Source organism: Dendrobates tinctorius, unplaced genomic scaffold (genome assembly GCF_039654945.1).
Source record: "Dendrobates tinctorius isolate UK_male_01 unplaced genomic scaffold, ASM3965494v1 ptg000037l, whole genome shotgun sequence".
NCBI lineage: Eukaryota > Metazoa > Chordata > Amphibia > Anura > Dendrobatidae > Dendrobates > Dendrobates tinctorius.
In genome coordinates this window covers 26,643,281-26,658,595 of record NW_027361705.1, presented here as the reverse complement: position 1 = coordinate 26,658,595, position 15,315 = coordinate 26,643,281, and the positions used below count along the sequence as shown (strand labels likewise).

At 47.5% G+C, this 15,315-nt stretch overlaps 1 protein-coding gene across 7 annotated transcripts in view; it reads left to right on the top strand.

Moving 5' to 3' along the window:
• MYRF (myelin regulatory factor) overlaps positions 1–15,315 on the top strand; it is a 182,971-nt gene that overhangs the window by 99,251 nt on the left and 68,405 nt on the right. For 4 of the 7 annotated variants that reach the window (XM_073573972.1, XM_073573976.1, XM_073573971.1 and 1 more), the window contains exon 1: positions 14,405–14,540. The exons of the other annotated variants lie outside the window; for them this stretch is intronic. In XM_073573972.1, coding sequence (XP_073430073.1) covers positions 14,420–14,540 — 121 coding nt within the window. In that variant the 5' untranslated portion in view covers positions 14,405–14,419. Of the gene's footprint in view, positions 1–14,404; positions 14,541–15,315 lie in introns of those variants that run through there. 7 annotated transcript variants of the gene reach the window in all.

Genomic DNA, 15,315 nt, shown 5'->3' with positions numbered 1-15,315 from the left:
TTGATCTCTGAGTGCCCCATGATCCTTGTTCAAGGGCAGAATCAAAAAGGAGTTATGAGGAATATCACCCCATCATTGTTAGCAGTACTGGCATTGTTTAGTTATCAATGTAAAACAAGGTGTAGCGCATTATATTCACCATTCAAAACAAGAGAAGTCACATAAGGGTATCTGCAAATACGAAGTCTTTCTGCCTGGAATCCACCTGAAAAAGTGCAGTGCCCCCTAGGGCCGGGGTTACTCGGTACCGGGCCGGTCAGTTCTTAAAGGGGATGTCACTGCAGCAGTGACCTGGTCTGTGGCCCTGATGTTTTTAGGGAAATAAGATGGGGATAATTCGTGACGCCACCCGTGGTATTCGGCATGGAAGGTGATAGCCATCGCTACAAAAGACACTGCTGGGGCTGTTGGTGATACAGCAGAGTTGTTACAGCTCTCCATGGGTTGAGCTAAGCCCCAGGGCAGTTATAGGTGTTAGAGATGATGATGGTGGTTGTAGTCGTGGTGCAAGGCAGGTGACGCTGAAAATAAGTCCGAGGACACAATGGAGTGCAGTCTTCACACTTTTACTCACAATTCTTCCACTTACAATCCTCAGGCGGGGTGCTGTGTCCTCTGGGTTGGTGGTCCAACCAGCTCTCAGGTAATTTGGGGTACACTGTGTCAAAACCCCCTTCAGATGTTCCTTCCCTGGCCGTCTCACTATGCTGGCTCCCTCCTCTCCTGCCCTGTGCCTTCACACACAGTGTCCCAAGCCAGCAGCCTCAGATCTTGTCGGGCGACGTTCTCTTAGTCCTCTTGATCCTATCTGGCTGCCTTTTCAGCCAATGTGTGTGGATGTGGCTGCAGCACATGCAGACACTGCAACCTCCGGTTTGCTAGCTGAGTCCTTAGTTTCTCACTAGTCTGGGGCCAGTCCCCTACTGCGACCTGGTCCCTCCACCTGACTAAAGTAAGCGTGGATTCGGGCACCACGGGTGGGTTTTTCACTTCCCGTGCCCCTAGGACCCCTTCTTTTCACTTCTTTTTCTTCTCTAGTCCAGTCTAGGGATGAGCTCCTCACTGCTCCAGCTCCCAGCAATACCTGTCTCACTTTCTCACTGTCATTTCCTTCAGCTCTCCCCCTGCTGCTTTCTCCACCCACACCCTCTGCCTAGTCTCTCCCTGGCCTGGAGAGGTCTGGTGTTGGATGCAAGTGTCTGGGTTCTGGGTAGTGGCCCCCTTCTTATCTGAGAGCGGAGTACCACACCCCTGGCTGAGGTGCAGTACCTCTGTGGTGACTGGACCCTCAGGGGTGCCACATCCCCCCCCGCCGTTAAACACAGCACGTCCTCAGGCTGGAACAGAGCAACACAATGTAAAAACATGCAAACATTTTCTGAGATGCATAGATGCATCTCAACAAGTAAGGCAATCAACAAATAACTCCTCTTCCCTTTAGGGGAGTCACTTTTCACTTAAACATTACATGTAACTACTATAGAAATACAACTATTGCTTTAATATTATTAGAAACTTTGCAATTTAGCTTTACTATAAATAACCTTTCTAGGGATCTGAAATATAGCTTTACCATAGATAGAAAATTTACTAGAGATATTAAATATAACTTTCTTAACAATAAGAACTTTTCTCCATCAAGTTCAACAGGGTTCAGTAAAATCCCGAACCGGAGTGTTCTTTTAGTGCAACATGGGGGAAACAATCTCAAACCCCCAACGTAGGCCCAGGGCGTGGCTACTGGGCATAGCTGGTCAACTCGTTGGACCACTGTTCGGCCACGCCAGACTGTTTTTGTTCTGTGGTCTGCTGTAAAATGTAGAGTGTCCCACTTGCACTCTACAGATCTGCTGTAAAACCAATAAGGAGCACATTAAGTGCTAACTATGTACAAAGAGAGTTCTGGCTATTCACTGTCCATGACCACAGTGTCTTTCTTTAAACAACAAGGCTTATTCACATTATCCTTTAAAAAAACTAACCAGGTAAATTACTATTTAACTTTTTTAACTATTTACAGTCACATTCTGCCACTGCTTACTTTTGCTTTCTTTTCCAGGGTAGGTCCTCAGGCCTGCATCCTCCTGGACTGGAAAGCTCTGTGTCCTTGTGTCCTGAGTTACAACTGAGAACCGGAACTTTTCTGGTGCTACTGCAGGGGTCTGAGTACCTTGCGTACGTACCCTTGATGTTACTTGAGTAGCATAGACCGGTGCTGCCTCCGATGTAGAGGCCTCTGATAGTTCTTCAGAACTAGCAGCCACTGAACCAGGAGCTGCGTGCCTGCATTTCCTGATATTCAGGGCATACCACCCTTTTTCACCTCAATGCCGGGTATAAGTCACTTGATCCCCCTGGTACAGGTCACGATCCGGATGACCTTCCAGGAGGTGTGACTTTACATCCCGCCGAGTGACAAAGATCTCTGCGAGCATTCCGGGCTCCTTGATAAACCCCCAGGCTTTCTTCAGCGGGAAGGCCACCACGGTGCCCTGTCTCATCGGACCCCAGTCTGTATGTCTGGCCTTACGGGCCTGGGCCTTTGTCTGCTTGTTCCGCTCCTCTAGAGCCCTCCGATGGGCTGCATGCTTTTTCTCCTCTTTCTTCCTCTTAAGCGCTTGCTGCTGACAATACTCATCCCAGCTGATGGTCTCTATTTGGGCCCCCTCCTGCTGAATCTCCCCAGGGAACCTGATCAAATCAGCTCCCGGGTGCTCCCAGCGGAACACCACCTTCTCTCCATACACCTCCTGGGGTGTTCATTTGGGCTGTAGCGGGGCCGCCAGTCAGTCCCTGAGGTAAGAGAAGTGATCCCAGTCCAGGATACTACAAACCCGACCGGGTGGAAGTGCTGACGGGAGCTTTAATGGGCCCAGCAGGGTGTCCTCGGCCACCGGGGCAGGGTTGATGACAGTACCTGCTCCTGTTGTTTTTCTGGTGCCGGTCTCCTCATCCTCCCCTGGGGTCGGGATACAGGCTGCAGGGATGGTTGCCGCTCCCACACCTTCTCCAGCAGGGCCCTTTCCACTCGGACATGGCGGTGACTTGCAATTTCAGGAGTTGGCGGCTCCGCTCCACCACCTCCTCTTCCAAGAACTCCAGGTCCAATGCTAGCAGCTGGTCCAGGCTCCCATCCCATTGGCTGGGGAAGTCCTAAGCTTCCTCCCCATGCTCCGGGTAGACACCGTTCGCCATCTTGGGTTCCGGGTTGTTCCCTGTTGCGCCCATGTGTAGTTCCCGCTCTCTCATTCATGGGTGGTTCCATCTTCTTTCCTCTTTCCCTGGAAGAAGCAGGTGGCGAAACGCGCATCAGGGTGAGGGGATGCCGAGCGAACACACGACTTCTAATAGGTAATATACAAGTTATTCATGAGGCACTTTTCATTTTGTTGTGGTCACCTATTGTAATTGGGTGCCTTTTGGCAGAGACCAGTAATTATTTACTCCTGCATTGCGGGGACCTTCAGTCATGCTTCCTAGGATTAATGCTATTTTGCGGCATCTCATTTGTTTGGGAATTTCCTTGCCTTGCGGGTCATCCACATAGGATAGAAATTGGTTTGGTTCTCTATGCCTACATTATACATGATATACAGTATGTCTTAATAGAGATTTATGAATATAATTACATCTTTTATATAAGACCTCATGTTGTTTCATTTATGATTGACATACATGTGTATCTGTTAAGATTGGATACTATTATCCTGTAGTTATCTATTTGAGCTCGGTGTCCCTTGGGCAGAATTTTGCTTTTTATAGGCTTTATGTATTTTTATCATTATTTACCAATAAAGGATTATGTTTTTACATTTTGGGATCTCTTCTCTTTTCCCATGAATAATTTTTTGCGTATATGGGAATATTGTATGTACTCTTTCCTACCATACCAGACCAGGAGGCGGATCCTCCTGGCCGACAGCCATGTTCTGATGGTATACAGGTATCCACAATGGGCGGGCATCATGTTCGCGCCTTTCAATAACTCAGCCCACGATGGACAGTTTCAGCACTCCCATTTGAATAAATATGACGCTTCTTGTCACACTCTTTTTACACAGTCTTTAGGTTTACCGGGTCTGTAGATCCTATTTGTGACGCCAAGTTTGCAGCGCCCCCCAGGGCCGGGGGTTACTCGGTATCGGGCCGGTCAGTTCTTATAGGGGATGTCACTGCAGCAGTGACCCGGTCTGTGGCCCTGGGTGTAATGGAAATGATGATGATGTTGATTTTAGGGAAATAAGATGGGGATAATTTGTGACGCCACCCGTGGTATTCGGCAAGGAAGGTGATAGCCAATGCTGCAAAAGAGACTGCTGGGGCTGTTGGTGATGCAGCAGAGTTGTTACAGCTCTCCATGGGTTGAGCTAAGCCCCAGGGCAGTTATAGGTGTTAGAGATGATGATGGTGGTTGTAGTCGTGGTGCAAGACAGGTGAAGCTGTAAATAAATTAGTGGACACAGTGGAGTGCTGTCTTCACACTTTTACTCACAATTATTCCAGTTACAATGCCCAGCCGGGGTGCTGTGTCCTCCGGGTCGGTGGTCCAGCCAGCTCTCAGGTAATTTGGGGTACACCGTGTCAGAACCCCCTTCAGATGTTCCTTCCCTGGTCGTCTCACTGTGCTGGCTCCCTCCTCTCCTGCCCTGCGCCTTCACACACAGTGTCCCAAGCCAGCAGCCTCAGATCTTGTCGAGCGACGTTCTTTTAGTCCTCTTGATCCTATCTGGCTGCCTTTTCAGCGAATGTGTGTGGATGTGACTGCAGCACATGCAGATACTGCAACCTCCGGTTTGCTAGCTGTCCTTAATTTCTCCACTAGTCTGGGGCCAGTCCCCTACTGTGACCTGGGCGTGGATTCGGGTGCCACTGGTGGATTCCTCACTTCCCGTGCCCCTAAGACCCCTTCTATTCATTTCTCTTTCTTCTCTAGTCCAGTCTAGGGATGAGCTCCTCACTGCTCCAGCCCCCAGCACTAAGTGACTCACTGTCATTTCCTTCAGCTCTCCCCCTGCTGCTTTCCCCACCTACACCCTCTACCTAGTCCCTCCCTGGCCTGGAGAGGTCTGGTGTTGGATGCAAGTGTCTGGGTTCTGGGTAGTAGCCCCCTTCTTACCTGAGAGCGGAGTACCACACCTCTGGCTGAGATGCAGTACCTCTACCTGAGATGCGACTGGACCCTCGGGCGCCACAAAAGCACTATAAAAAATAATGAACATACGCACAGCAAAGTCAAAACGACTTGCTATGTATATATTCCATCTTTGGTCACTTCAGACTTCTTCACACTTTGATAGCTGTGAAGTAGGTAAAAAAAACTGACCAGTAGCTTCTACTCGAATGGCGCCACTATGTAATATATGGAATAAAAAAAAAATCTGACAACTGAGCATCTGCAAAAGGCGTCCAGGAGGACAAGCGAAAATATGCTTCTAAGTCACGTTGTGTGCACATACCCTTGTGCAAAAAAGTCCAGCTAAACCCTCTCCTACTGAACAGGTGATGACCCATGATTAAGGGTGCCATGAGCACCTGAAACGCGTATATGTTACCAAGGTTTCATTCTTGATTATTTTGTATCAATATAACAAAGAAATGAAGATCACTTGTTCGTGGAGCAGGACTTACTTTTTTTTTTACTTGTGGCGATTGGGCGGATATGCTGTCCGTGCTCCGGACTGAATCTCCATATCTTCAATGGAGAGCTGTATGTTCTCTTTATTAGAAAACATCTGCACAATCCTGTAGCCAAACAGACTGGGTGATTATATTTTAAATATTACTCCCCCCAAAATAATACTAATAAATTATATAGTAGGTTGGACGTACGGGGCTGGGACCCCGGTGGGGGTGCAACGAACTATCTGTTCAGTAGCCGACCACAGTACAAGTGTATAGGATTGGTGTAATCCATTCATCTGTAAGGTAGGGTCTTCTGGAGCAAGCCTTCATCAGATGTTGCCTTCATCAGATGTTGCATTTCACCCTGTGTTTATATCTTTGCCGAGACCGAGAGGCCTATTTTCCAGCCGATGCCTCATCATTCACTGATACACACGGGGCAGAAAGGCACGCGGTATACAATGCCAGCCGGGATTTTATAGACAGGTTAATGGGATTAAGAGATGAGGTGTTTAAAAGATGGGCCGATATGTAGTGTCTGTTTACAGAAGATGTCTGTTCCAGCTGTAACTCCACATTCCTGTGTATACTGCTCCCGATACTGTGCTGCAAAAGGGCATGATGTGCGCTCTACCCTATGTACCATGACATCACCAGAGTGTCTAATCAGGCGCATATTGCCCCCCGCACACAACTCTACCGTGAGATACGTTTTTACTAGTGGCAAGTTCTAAAACTACTTTTTTCATATTATGTCATCTCTTTGTATCTGGGTTTTGGCTAACAGTGCTCATAATAAGAGCACCTAAGGCTATGGTGACTTTTGGCAACCCCTGTGCAGCTGTAATTGTAGCCAAGTTGGGGCTCATCCACCATCTAGAAACAGATTTAACTAATAAAAGGCTGAATAAAATATTAAGAGTTGTGTCCATAGAGAAAACCCTTTCCGAATGCTTCCGCCACAGCTAACGGTTCCTTAATGGGCGTCTTGTTTATGTGGGTGGCCTTTCTCCCAAATTTCTAACCATGTAATAAAATGATGACTGGAGTCAGCCAGAATAAAAGCATCTAGTACACACTGACTTTTAGCTCTATTTGAGGGCAGCACGGTGGCTCAGTGGTTAGCACTGCAGCCTTGCAGTGATGGGTCTCCTGAGTTCCAATCCCTCATGGACAACATCTGCAAGGAGTTTGTATGTTCTCCCCGTGTTTGTGTGGGTTTCCTCTGGTTTCTCCAGTTTCCTCCCACTCTCCAAAGACATTCTGACAGGGAATCTAGATTGTGAGCCTCAATGGGGGGACAGTGATGATAATGTCTGAAAGCGCTGCGGAATTAATGGCGCTATATAGGCAAGCAAAATAAATACTTCACATGAGATCCCAAGCAGAGAACCAACCCTTCCTGACTTATGACTCCTATAATCCCTAATTGAGATTTACACAAGGATTCTCTTCCATTTTCTTTTAGATGGACTCGCTTATTTTGACTTGTGTTTTGGTTTTAAGTAAAGTGCTTTAATAGTAAGGATACATTTGCATATATATATGTCATGGACCGAGATGCACGGATCAACCATGAGTATCCCGACTTGAACTTGATCGCCTCATAGGCATATACTTTAAGTGTAAGAAGACCCGGACCAGGCCTACCTACTCCATGACAGATCCGGAACTTTCAGGGCTGTCACCCAGATTTCACAGGGAAAGCTTAAAGCCCCGGACCGACCTCTGCACCTAGGAGTAGGGGGCGTGGCTATGTTTAAACAGCCACAGCGCGTGGCGAATCAGTTGCCTTGGAAACATGCATCACGCAGGAGGGCAGTGTCATGGCTACTGCAGGGGGGCCAACGGCCAGAGCGTGCAAAAACCAGCAGAGGCTAAAAGCTGTTAACAGAGACTGCCAACAACGACGTACCTGGTCCCCGCTGACATCGCTGACCATGAGTGACAGGACGCCACTCAGGACATGAGCCTGCGCACGCACCGACGGGAGAATTGGGACACCCACTATGAGGGGTTTCCCTTTGTACCTGAATCGAGTTGCTCATTGTCCCTGTACGCTGACAGGGGAAAGACTGTGCTCTGTCCGGCTCATCGTTTCCTGACACACCCGATCACCGACCGGACCACAAGGAATTACCGTCGCCGCCAGGAGCCAAGACGTCATCTTTTCCAGGACTACAATGGACCATGAGGAATCACCTCCGATGCCAGGATCCAGGACGCCGTCTTTTCCAGGACCATACCGGACCTCTTTTGCGCCACTGCTTTGGCGCCAACATCTACATCCTGAACTAACCGCATTCTGAAGTCATCAGACTGATAAGTTTGCTATCCTTGAACTTCCTACCCTATGCTTCACATCTGCTACCCCTGAGTTATGTCGCCTGTGTTCTTTTATACTGTTTTATTTGTTTTCTCCCTGCGAGGAGTATACCTGTTAAATTAAACCCCACGTTAACGCTTGCTGTGCCTCCGACCCGTTACTGCATCTTGCTACCTGCTCACATAAGTGTCTGTCAAGTTTGGGTCAGTAGACCGTGCAGGGGAGGACCGTGACAGCTTGAGACCCCTGTGCAAGAAATTTGTCTGGGCCTCCCTCCTTTTATGGCGATAAAGATTAGTGATGAGCGAATATACTTGTTGCTTGGGTTTTCCCGAGCATGCTTGGGTGTCCTCCGAGTATTTTGACGTGCTTGTAGATTTAGTTTTCGTCGCCTCAGCTGCATGATTTGCGGCTGCTGGCCAGCCTGAATACATGAGGAGATTTCCTAACAAACAGGCATTCCTCACATGTATTCAGCCTGTCCAGCAGTCGCAAATCATGCAGCTGAGACGACGAAAACTAAATCTCCGAGCACGCCAAAATACTCAGAGGTCATCCGAGCATGCTCGGAAAATCACCCAAGCAACGAGTATACTCGCTCATCACTAGTAAAGATATCTATAGATATATACAGTATGCAATGTAAGACTATGTAAGCATTACATAGTCTCCTTTATTATGTATATTGCTGTCCCTTATTATACAGTGCCCTCTCTTGTTATATACAGCACCGTCCCTTGAATATTGGATTACATAGAGCTCTTTTTTTATTTACCATCCTGTCTTGTTAGCTGTATAATGCAATGATGGTTGATGGAGGATGGGAAAGCTTCTTTTCTAATGGAGGAGCTGATGGACTGGTAATCTGGTCACCAACTCCTCCATGAGCAGTTATTTTATATCTAACAAGAGAGGGGACTATGTAATAAAAGAGGGCGCTGTAAATGACAAAAATAACAAGAATACACTATGTAAAACAGCACTGTACATAACTGCAGAGGAAGCTATATAATAAGGGACGGCACCACATATAACTAGAGAGGATGGTAGAAGGGACGGTGTTATACATAACAGAGGAAGCTATGTAACTAAGGATGGTGTTATACATAAGTGAGTACACTATATACTAAGGTACTGTGTTATACATAAGTAAGTACACTATATGCTAAGGGACTGTGTTAGACATAATAAATGAGTATGGAACGCCCGCCAGGGCAGTGGGGATACTCGGTACCGGGCCGCTTCTTAAAGGGATGTGTCACGGCAGCTGTGACCCGGTCCGTGGCCCTGGGCATCCAATAAAAGGGGATATTTACAAGTGATAAAGTTTATAAAGTTTATAATAAAGTGTTCGTGACGCCATCTGTGGATTCTAGTCAGGGGGTGACCAGCACTGCAGAGCAGATCCTCTGGGACTGATGGTTTGATGCAGCAGAGTTGGTACAGCTCTCCACAGGCAGAGCTTTGTCCCAAGGCAGTTGGTATGTAAATGTTCAAGGTAATGATGACAGATGTAGCAGAGTTGGGTAGGTGACGCAGGAATAATTAGAAGACATAGCTAGGTGCAGTTCCTAAGGTTTACTCACTGTTCTTGGGTACCTGGGTGCCCGCTTGGCGCTGTGTCATCCAGGTGAGGGGTCCAGCAAACTCCCAGCTAGATCAGGATACACCTTTCCAGGACTCCTCTCTGTATCTGCCTCTCCTGGCCGTCTCACTGTGTTGGCTTACCGCCTCTCCTGCCCTACACCTCACAGTCAGTGTCCCAGGCCAGCAGCTGCGGACCTTGTCGGGTAACGTCCTCTTTGCGTTCCCCTTGCTCCCTTATGGCTGCCTTTCCAGTGAAGATAACTGTGTCTTGTGGCTGAAGCACCTACAGGTGCATCTGCCTCCGGCTTTCTAGTTGAGTCTGATGATTTCTCCACTAGGCTAGGGGGCTGGCACCCCCATGCAACCTGGTCTCTCCAATTCTGGATCGGCCCCGCGGGTGGCATCTGCACTTCCCGTGCCCCTAAGACCCCTTCTGCTCTCCGGGAGCTTCTTTCTGTCTTTCTCTAAGCCTCCCAGGGAGCTGCTTGTCTGCACATCTGCTACTTTTCCTTCCACACTCTCTGCCCTCTACTTCCACCCACCTCCCAACACCCTTTACTACCCAGACAGGGATGTCAGGAGGCCATGTTACTGTAGTGTTGTGTTGGGTGCAGTGCCAGAGTCCTGGGTGGTGCTCCCTCCTTACCTGAGAATGGAGTACCACACCTCTGGGTGAGGTGCAGTACCTCTGTGGCGACTGAACCCTCAGGGGAGCCACAAGTACACTATATACTAAGGAACTGTGCTATACATAAGTGAGTACACTATATACTAAGGGACTGTGTTAGACATAATAAGCGATAACTTGCGGGCAGGGTCCTCTCTCCTTCTGTACTTGTGTGTCCCTTGTCTTGCACAAGTTTATTGTACTTGTCTAGTGTGGCGCCCCCAGGGGTATTGTCGCCACAGTGGCTTTGCCTTCCTCCAGGGGAGGGTAATGCCAGGCTTGGAGGCAATGATGGGTCTCTCTCGCAGTCAATCTATGCATGCAACACAGTTCCACTCCAGGCCAGCAGGGGGAGCTCTGAACTGGGATTAAGGGGAGGAGTGCTCTCTGAGGGCCAAGAGGAAGGAGTGGTTAGTTAGTCTGCGGAGGGTGAAGTGTGCAGACGTGTGGAAGGAGCGCTGAGATAGAGCTGAGAGGACAAGCTCATCTCAGGAGAGAGCGCATGAACTGGAGCCTGGTCTCCACGGTTGTACGGATACTAACGGTCCTGCAACAGATTCCAGAGGAGTAGGAGGCTGTAAATGCCCTACTCCCATCTAAGACTTGAGGGCACAACAGCAGCTTGGATAGTGAGCCGGGATTCAGGAGAGAGGAGTCCCCGAGAGAGGCTACAGCTGTCTGCCGTGCAAGTGAGGTTCATGAGAACATCTGTCCGGAGGAACTCCAGTGTAACTCAGTACTAGGAGATCTTCACACTTAAAAGCGCTAGTAAAGAGACTGCACAGCCCATCTGCTGAGAGAGAATCCCTGAATTGCTTCCAGGCTAGCCTGCTCCAATACCATCTGTAATCAGGACCCTGGACTGCAGTTATCCAGTAAAGGTACAGAAATTGTACCCCGCTGTGTCTTATCTGCTTCCTACCTTTCCGGCACCGCTACATCCCCGTGCCAGCCACATCTACACTGCCCTGGGACTACAGCTTCACCTGTGGGGAGCTTTTACATCTTTGCTGCACCATACCATCAGTCCCAGCGTATCTGCATGCAGCGTCTGCTTAACACCTCCCTTGCCGAGCACCACAGGTGGGGTCACAAACTACTCATTAACTACATTCCACCATTTCCATTCCCCCATTACTTGGGCGCCCAGGGCCACGGACCGGGTCACCGCTGCTGTGACACATCCCGCTGACACCGGCCCGGTACCGAGTACCCCACAGCCCTGGGAGGGCAACCCACTATATTTCCATTTTCACATGTAAAGCGCCATGGAATAAATCGCGCTATATAAATGTATAATAATAATAATAATAATAATAACAACATCTTCCTCCACCTCCCCCTGTTCGTAAATCCATTATAAATCCCCCTTCCTCCCCTCCTCCCCCTGCATCCCTTTATTGTCCTCTCCCCCACCCCATTGTTACCCTCTTCACCACCTCCATCAGTATACTCCCCCCGTCGAGCCGCTAGCTTTCAGTCATACAGGAGGCTACAGTCGCTGCTCACAGCAATGTAAGCACACTCAGACACTTTGACTGACAGCTGGCTCAGCACTGATTCACTACTGAGCTAGCTGTCAGTCAAAGTGTTGAGTGTGCTTACAGCGAGACTATAACTGCCCTGGCACGTCTGTATGACTGAAAGCCGGCTGCTCTCGAAAAGAATAAAGCTTCTTTTTTCTCAGTATGGCAGCTAGGTACTTTCCTAACACTCTTAACCTGTAGATTAACCCCATATCTACAGGCTAATAGTGTTATTTGACCAGACTGGTTTCCTTTTAATGCTTGTTTGGATGCTTGTTATACTATATAGGGTATAGTGCAGCCTACAGCCCTGTTTTCCATTACCTTTGTTGGTTTCCGCAGCCTCTACCTCAATCCAGTATTCATTTCTTACTTTTTGATCTTGATTCAGATTTAGACTTGATAGATGTCACTAAAAAAATAAGTGCGGTCAAAGTGACCAAGGAACACCAGTGGCTTCTAGAAAATACTGGGGATCTCGTCATTATTTTATGGAAATTATCTAGTTTTCCAAGGAATGTCTCAGTAATGGACAGTTCTATTACATGAACCTGTTTTCTTTCCCATTAACCTTCCCCATGAAGTGCTTTGAGAGGGGAGTTATCCCTGGGGGTTTCTCTGTCTGCCAGGGTCTTTTACAGGACTGGTGTTGGGGTTATGTGATTGGTGGCGGTCTGAGGTATGTATATCTCTTGTCTGGGAGCAACTGGTCTTTGTTACCAGCAGATAATAAAGAGGCTAATTAAGCAGGAATGCTAAGCGTGTGTGAGCCCTGTAGATTCGCCCTTGACTCCAAGACATATATACTATAGGAGTATGTTTGGCAGAAGAGAACAGAACTTGAAAAAACCCTGGAGCTTGGGTCATACGGGGTTTGTGTTGTTCTGCTCCTGCGGGGTGTACTTATCATGGCCGTTCATTATTGAGATCCAATACTTGTTAGGTTAGGAGTCCTGTGGGAAAAATGGCTGTGGTTATTTCCGCTTTATCCTGTAGATGGGACAAGGGAAGTATTGGGGCTACAGCTGGATGGGCCATTGGTGTCGCCTCTTCTGATGGCACATCCTTGATCAATGCCTTATGTAGAGTATAGCGCTTACGTATACTGTATTGTAATACTGAGAAAAGATTTAGAAATCTAGAATTCTCCCTTTTATTCTTTATTTTTTGGAAGAAATTCCTTCTATCACACTGTATCAGGGAATCGTTCCTTACGTGTTTGTGATGTACTATTATTATAACTTATCTGGGGTTGGCATAGCATTTCACCTTTTAATTTATGGACATGGGAAAAAATTTGAACGGTGTTTGTGTTTTCCATGTTTGATCTACATTTTTTACAGTGACTCTATGCCGAATTCTGACAGTGTGCAATGCGCTTTTTTGTCTGCACGAGCAGGCAGTCACGTGCCAGAATATATGCCATTTGGAAGCTTGTAGTCACTTTCCAACTAGCTACTCATCCACTTCTCTCAGTAGAACATTAATAAAAGCAGGAAAACTAGTCATGTGACCACCACGATGCAAGCTTGTGGTCTTGTGAGCGTCACAGCTCGGGCAGACAACAAAGCAGTATCTTGACAATGTGCATATTGCACAATATGAGCATTTCATTTTCATAGTATGAAGTCACTCCAGCGGACGTCCAGAAAAACGCTTCAAAGGCTCGTTCTCATGACTGTATTTTCAGTTTTGAGTGCTGTCCGTGAAAATCATCAGCACTCGGACCAATGTTATTCAATGCGGCCATGCAGATGAGCAACTTTTTTCATTCATTGAATCTGCATGCACTAGAGTCTTCCATAAATCGGGTAAGACTCACTCATTCAAGTCTATAGGTGCGTAGAAAAAAATCAAAAGCCGTTCAGAGTCACAGTATAACATTTTTATTTATTTTACTAATTTATATAGCGCCATTAATTCCACAGCGCTTTACGTACATCATCATCACTGTCCCCGATGGGGCTCACAATCTACATTCCCCATCAGTATGTCTTTGGAGTGTGGGAAAAAACGAGAGTACCCGGAGGAAACCCACGCAAACACGGGGAGAACATACAAACTCCTTGCAGATGTTAGCTCTGGTGGGATTTGCACCCAGTGCTAGCCACTGAGTTACCCTGCTGCCAATCTGTATTTTACGAATGCTTTGCAATTCTGTAACCTAGGAAACTGTAAATAACAGATTGCACACTGATGACCAGTAAGAAAAAATTTGTGTTGAGTTTCCTGGATGAAACTCTGAACAACTTTTTATGCCCTCGTGAGAACGTACCCCAACTGTAGTAATTGTAATGTATTATTTACCTTTTTGTTCCTCTGTTTTCATAGTGATGTTTCTGGGCTTTTATTCCCTTTGCTACCATGATGACGTATTGTCTTATACAACTGACTGCACTAAACATTTGGCCTCCAGAGTGGGCACATGGGATCCATACTGACATAGCCACTGTGGCCAGTAATTAGTAATGGGAGGCAAATGCTGGTCCAAGTGATGATGTGGAGTCATAATGACCTCTCCACTGTAGACACCTCTCCGCATGGGGGCAACATGGAATTTAAGTGGTGATTTTTCTGAGAGGTTGAAGAAGAAAGAAGTGCTCCATGTGTATTATCAGAACTGAGGATGAATGGGTAATTGGACAATGTCCCTCACCTGGGACAACTCCTGTATGCGTGAGAGAAAGCTAAATGTATGGCTGCTGGTCTGGACACCAAAGTCGCACCCCTTGGGTGGAGAATGGAAACTCATTGTGGAGGGATGGTGTATCCTGGGTGATACTGAAAACTCCAAGGAACATCAGTGTGAAAGGTTAGAGATCATGTCTCTCATGGCTTTGGTGTGCACGGGTCATCACAATGTTGGGCCTAACACTCAAGGGCGGACATACAAGTGGTGCAATGTGTGCAGCTGCACAGAAGTCTGAGCGGTAAGGGGGCACTCTTCTACCTCCAAAGCAGGTGGAATTGGGCATTAGCTGCGCAGGGCCCATATACTGTTCTTGCACAGGAGCCTTCTTGCGTCTGTGTTTGCTCCTGCTCACACTATAAAGGAGCTTATGATGTAAAGGGTCCTGTACTTTTCACAAACGTCAGTTATCAAACCGGATACTGGAACGGCTGCCATAAATACATTGTTTATATATAAGCACTGTGACAAATTTACAAGGGCATGTTAATTTCATGGGTGGGTGAGAGCGGCACAAAGTGTTTTTCGATCTTTAACTTAACATTGTTATATAGATATCTATCAGGTGCCATAATGGAGACCCTTCCTTTCTCCTAATGAGTGTTGGTGTCTTCTGTGCATGTCCTGGCAGCAGGGTGACAGCGGCACGTGTGCTGCTCGTCCTCTGAATGACAGTGCAGAGGATGAAGACTCTGGTCTATTTGGGGATATTTGGCATCGGGGAGTCCTCGCCTTCGCTGCTCTGATCCCCCCAGGCTAGGGGCTTACCAAGTGTTTGAATAAAAATCTCTCTGTACCTTCTTAAAATTTCTGGTCTAAAGAGTCTGAGCCAATGGGCACTGAGCATTACAAAAACACATTAAGTGAAGGGGGAGTAAGGGATGAGATTAGAGAAGGG